This window comes from Aspergillus pseudodeflectus (assembly GCF_044049435.1).
Source record: "Aspergillus pseudodeflectus strain CBS 756.74 chromosome Unknown BJX68scaffold_104, whole genome shotgun sequence".
NCBI classification, from domain to species: Eukaryota; Fungi; Ascomycota; class Eurotiomycetes; order Eurotiales; family Aspergillaceae; genus Aspergillus; species Aspergillus pseudodeflectus.
In genome coordinates, this window is record NW_027263880.1 from 65782 (window position 1) to 71781 (window position 6000).

The following is a 6000-nucleotide window of genomic DNA, read 5'->3' on the forward strand; positions in this document are numbered from 1 at the left end:
AGCCAGGCGTCTATAATAGGATTGATCTTCCACCATAGAGCACAAGTAAGACCACGAAAAATGCATATTTTAGACGTGATGCTAACCACCCAATGTTGTCCCAGAGAACCCTATCCAGTCATTCCAGCTCACCCGAAGACCAACCCGCTCCACAAACCTCGTGTGGCATATAGTCTACAGTCTAGCTGGCCGTGAGGGACCTTTAAGATCCACTCAAGCTAGGCAAAGGGAATAGGGTATTTACCTCTATCAGACTACATAGGCTTACTGTTACGGATATAATAAATATAGTTGATGTACTTTTAGAACCAAGGTAATGTAGATAACTAATTACACTTTACCTATACACATAGTCTACTGGAGATGCCCGAAGCAGGCCTCCCTAATACCATCTCGAGGATCAAGGATATGATATCTATAAAGCTTCTCAGTATTAAGACCCGTCACATTGGGCGAACTTAGTAAAGATTATCTTAAGCTGACAGGCATCTATGTATTATAATACGCACAGATATTCCTCCCTAGAGGAAGAAGTTCGTTCCTTAGACGTCACTTGTCCGACTCGAAAACCTCGTCCCAGTGTGACCTTGCGCGGCGCTCTCAGGCGATCATGGCATGTATATCATCGCGTAGGTCATCTATAATCATAGAGACGGATTCTGGTTCCTCGAATACATTGGAGTGGTAGAGATCCAGGAGCTCGTTCGACGTCTAGAGGATAAGATCTTGGCTTTTCTTCAGGAGAGTGTAGCATGTATAATAGTATGTGTTTCAGCCTTGCTAGCGGCCAATCCAATGGACAATCTCGACAATCTCGTCCATCCCATATGTACAGTACTAGGAGCGGGCCGAAGAAACTCTAAAGGGGGATCGTAGGTTTATGTGCTACTTGATCTCTTCCCCCAAAGGATACTACGCAGTAGCACTAACCATACCAACCCCAGCGTTGCCCTTAAATACAGAACCATGCTATAGGGCAATGCGGACGTGCTATTTATGCGGCTGTGCTTAATCACGGACTAGGTGTCAAATTCAACATAAGGTAATGGGCATCTAACATGATATGAGAGCCCAGACAGGGCTTCCCCTTGATTTGGACAGCCATCTAAATTTGAACTACAAGACATTATGCCGACAATAAGGGTTATACTATAGGTTTTTTAACTCCTATGGGGGGCTATAAATATTAATGCGTCGCTCCTGACTCTCGCCTTTATCCTGCTTCCAACAGCCCTGTCTGCTGCGGCTGTGCTGTGATAACTTGCAAAATGGATACTGCCGTAGGTACCTGCCTCATTCAACAGGTGGCTCGCTCACTATGACTAGGACGCCCTCCGTGTGATCTACGAGCTCAGCGTGCGGGCTCTGCGCGCGCACCGGGAGCAACTAAAGCATATTAAAGAGCATCAAAACCTCTAAGAGGCGTTGTAGCACACCACCTCGGACCTGGAAGAGACGGTTGACTTGGCTGGGCTTCTCTACGACACCAATCAGCGGATGGGAATGGTGATTAACTATCTACTAAAGGAGCGGGGAACGGCACCCACCAGGGAATCCTAATCCTTTGAGTTAATGCTAGACCGTGTGCTCAACCAGCTTGAGAGCACCGAAGGAGTTCGAATGGGTGGGACTAAGTCTCCGACACCAGCGGAGGACGTTACTATGGCCGAGAATCCTGTATTAACAGGAGATTCGCCCGGGATCACAGGAGAGTGGCTGTGGAGCAAGCCAGGTCAAGAGGATGAGAGGCCATTCGCGGCGGCTGAACACCGATAAGAGGGGGCTGAGATGGACCTTCTTTGTGGGCTGTTATAGAGGGCATTCGGTGGTCTTCCTGTTCATCATGGCTTCCTTCCCTATTACCACCCTGACCGATGCTCTTATGCGCATAGAGAAGTCGGTCATTACCATTAGATTAATGTCCAACTCTGTTCAAGACGGCAGAGCCCTACTATGTTCTATATATACCTACGTTGTTCTTACAAATAAAGGCCTCCCTAGAAGAGATTTTGTCTATGTTCAGCCTGATCAACCAGGACTTGTCTGCCCCAATCACAGTGTCCTGTATTATATATCATTGATATGTCGTCCATCAGTTACCTCCGACACTCGCCGTCCACAGGGGGCGATCCCGAGACGGAAAGCACGACTGATTTCCTGTCCAACTTAGAAAGCAGCGATAACCCGTCCGAAACCAGCAGCGACCGCGACTTTGTAGTGTCCAATACAGAGACATTGTCACGACGTTCATTCAGTGACTACTCAGCCGAGAACGGTATCAGCGACAATGCCGATGACATATCTAGAGAAAGCGTAACCTCTGCTCTGTCCCCTATGATACACCCAAACCGCACCGTGCTAACGTGGCCAGCCTCATAGCCACCGCTTCAGGCCGATCAAAGTCTTAGGGAAGAGATCGCTCAATCACAACGGACAGGCTACAACCTAATACCTGGTGCTATGGTGTTCCTGGGAAGACATAGATAGAATTACTAGTCTTATTAAGCGAGGTGTGCCTATGGTTCAGTCTCATAAGTGATCTTCTTATGTAGTCTTTAGTATTACTCTTTCCAGTACCTGCTTCACCGTTTCCGGTGGACGGAACCGCAACTAGATGCACATCCAGCCTTCTCGACAAGAAAAGAATCCAAAGCCTGAAGACAGACAAAACATCCGTAGTGCATCCAGGCTGTTTGATAGCTGTACCGAGTAACGTCATAGCCGTCGCTTCTTGCGCTGCGGAGCCGGTTCCACAAAATGAACCCGCCGTTTGGTCATCCTCACGCAGTAGCAGGACCGCCGCGGCGGCCAGCAGTCATCCTGGTGGTCCGGCCGCCCAAACACGGCCTCCGCCTGTTGATCTTGCAGTAACTGTTGTATAGTCTTTGGAAAACCGCCAATAGGACACTACTGTGCCAGGCTGGCGAGCGTAATCATGATCTCTTCGTCCAGGCTTGGCACCGACAGCGTCACCTGTTTGCGGTAATAGCCGCAGAGGAGACACCCATTATCATTATCCACTCGACCCAGAGAGTGACCCCGGCCACTATAGAAGCGAGCCCCGGGAAATTCGACCAGCACCTGGTCCATAATCCATCAGGACTACGTCCACGCACATAGAATCGACCTATGCAGGCAATACTGGCCGTCAGCTCGCGATGGGGGAGCATCCAGCTCGAAGAAAAAGCACGTGGCCAACACCGCTTGCACGAGCTCATCGGGTACGGTGAAGGGAAGAGCCGCCAGCTCCTCCAGCTTGCCCACGTCATCCAACCGCGGGAGATCCCCGTCCAAAGCAAGGTCGAGGCGGATGGTGTTCGATCGCAGGGAGGATGGAACGTGCACCCGCCCCTCCCAGTAGGCCTCCATGCCATCCATGCATGGCGATGAATTATACGCGCGCCAGAGCCGCACGGGCCCCCAGCCAGCGGGAAACTGTCGACCAGGTGGATCGCCCGTACCCCCCGTCCCGGGTGTGTACCCGGTTCCAACGCTGATGAGCAGATCATGGGTGCGCCGCAAGGGCCAGATCACCCGGCACTCCTCCTGAGCGATGCCCATCGGGTTGTTGGCTCGGACGCCACCATCCTGCAAGGTGCCCCAAGCTGGGAGGTCCCTGGGCCGGAAGAAGCTATCTCCATCAGATCATCGGTCCCTGCATCATCAGGCATACATACCACGGGGCTGCAACACTAGCGCCAACGCTAAAGTCGGTCAGTCGATCCAGACTGCTGGTAGGAAACGTCGGGGGACAAGGAAAACCTACACGTCCTGTAACCAGGGATTTTGTGTCTCGCTGTCCGCCTACACCACCTTATATGGTAGCTTCTCCGATCTGGATCCTACGCCGCGGTAATTTGGAAAGAGGATAGGCTTGCTATTGGACGTTTAGCTCACAACCATACTAACACGAGTCCCCGCCGGGACCAAGGCCAGGAGGTCGAAGAGTCGCAGTCTTAAAGGTAACAGCTTGTTAAGGATGCGGTTAAGACTGGTGGTGTTATAATACCCATCTTTTAAGATGCCTACCATGGCTGCCAGCCACGGCCAGAGTCTCAAGGCTGGTCTGTAGGGCTGGAAGGCTTTTCGCGCAAATACTGGGAACTTGTGATATCTCTCTTCAACGGATATCCCATTATACACGAGATTAGCGGTGATGAAGGCGCCTGCAGCTTGTTAGAAGGCTTTTTCGGTCCCGAAGGGGCTGCAGGGACACCAGAAGTGGAACGACGTCAAAACATTGTTAATCGCACCTACCTACGCTGGTACTGATGATGTAGTCGGCAACCTCAGTAATACACATCACGCCGTCCAATCGCCTTTCCAGTGCCTGTAACAAGCCCAGAGTCACCAGGCCGCGGATCCCGCCTCTATCAAGGGCCACGACTACGGCACCTTTCATCGGGGGAAGCTGACGCACGGTGAGATCGCAGGCCTCTTGGCACCAGGGACATCAGCTGAGATCCATATGGTACTCGGCGCTGCGGCTGGGGCTGCTGAGGATTATCAGGCAGGTGTCACACATCGCATGCCGACACGGCAACGTGTGCTCGACCGATCTAGAGAGGCAGAAACAGCAGATGGTTGGCAGACAGATTCCCGGCCACTGGGTCCCAACCGCGGTGAGTGTTTCCCTCTGGATGGCCACCAACGAGCGTCGCGGCCCTAGTTGCTCCACAAACTGCGCCAAACACTTGTGCACCGCATCACAATGCTGGCCTGGGTGAGGGTCTTGGTGGATTTCCCACGCTACCCGGCAGTGCTCTCGATAAAGACTGTTGTAGACATCGTCCGTCCGGAACCCTGTCTGTATCAGCACGTACCACGCTCTCTTGCTACAACTGCGAGGGACCCGGGGCAGGGTTGAAGGGGCGCAAAGGGGCGAAGGTTCCTAGGGAAGGAAAAGGAATGGTAGGAGGAGGGGACAGCTTACTATGCATGCCAGGAGGGTAAGCATCTATTAGCAGCGCGGAGGCTATGACGGTGTGGATGTCATGTGGTGGGCAGCCAGCTCGTGACGCGTAAGCGAGAAACTCTGCAAGACGGTGACCCAGTGATGGATCGACGGGCAGGTTCTCCCGGGCGATCTGAAGGCAATCAATGCGGGCCTTGGGAGCCACTAGCTGGCCCCCACAAAGGGTCCGATTCCAGAGATGATTCAAATACTGGGCAGAGAAGAGTAAACCCTGCTGTATCTGCTGATCCCAGCTGATCTGGATCTGGTCCAGCAGGGTACGCCGCAGCGGCTCAAAGGCGGCGCGAGGAGATGGGTCGTGGCAATCTCGAAGATCTAGGATAGAAATTATCGGATCTAAGGTGTCAGGATCGCGGAAGCTAGACGACAGTTCCTCCCACGGATCCGTGTGATATTCGGCGCTGGGATCGGTCAGGACCATGATAACACGCATGCCAGTGGATGATGTGGAATAACGCCCAGCGTGTATCTCTGTAGGCGATCGATCTAATAGTTCGTGGGCCGCTTGGAGCTCGGCCGAGCCATCTATAAACAGACATAGCACACTCATCCAAGGGAACAGGCCCCGTCGCCATACGTGATGCTTCAGGTCCATGGCCGAGCCACCGGTCATTAGGGGCAGGGGATAGTGTCGATGATGGCTGGCTGATACCAGCCGGCCGTCAACATGGTTCGTGGTCGAGTCATGAAACCCGCTCTCCGCAAACCATACTAGATGCTCGGTGCTGGCGGTTGTGGTACTAAGATGGAGATGAACCAGACTAGCTAGTCCTCGACGGGTGATGTTGTGCTGGGGGAATAGTGAGCGGAGTGCGGACACGCGATTACCATTCCCTAGGAAATACGCGAGAGATGGGTACTGCGTGGTTGGATGGCTCATGTCTTGCATGATCTGATCCATCCGCCCGGTGTCGACCAAGGCCCAGCCGGTCGAGTTGTGGACTAGGTCCAGCCAGGCTGCCATGTTGACCGGTGAAGACGACCGCAGTGTGTGAATACATCCGTTCTGGCTGGTATTTATACGG

The 6000-nt window shown here is 52.9% G+C and overlaps 2 protein-coding genes across 2 annotated transcripts; both read right to left on the reverse strand.

The window, feature by feature from the left end:
* Positions 1-3102: 3102 nt before the first annotated feature.
* BJX68DRAFT_273261 (patatin-like phospholipase family protein) lies at positions 3103-4402 on the reverse strand (the record flags this gene model as incomplete). Its single annotated transcript, XM_071047411.1, has 5 exons — positions 3103-3631; positions 3678-3704; positions 3767-3804; positions 3898-4166; positions 4258-4402. The coding sequence occupies 5 exons, from the start codon at positions 4400-4402 to the stop codon at positions 3103-3105; spliced, it is 1008 nt and encodes a 335-aa protein (XP_070892371.1).
* A 51-nt stretch (positions 4403-4453) lies between these two features.
* BJX68DRAFT_273262 (uncharacterized protein) lies at positions 4454-5939 on the reverse strand (the record flags this gene model as incomplete). Its single annotated transcript, XM_071047412.1, has 2 exons — positions 4454-4803; positions 4934-5939. The coding sequence occupies 2 exons, from the start codon at positions 5937-5939 to the stop codon at positions 4454-4456; spliced, it is 1356 nt and encodes a 451-aa protein (XP_070892372.1).
* Positions 5940-6000: the final 61 nt, after the last annotated feature.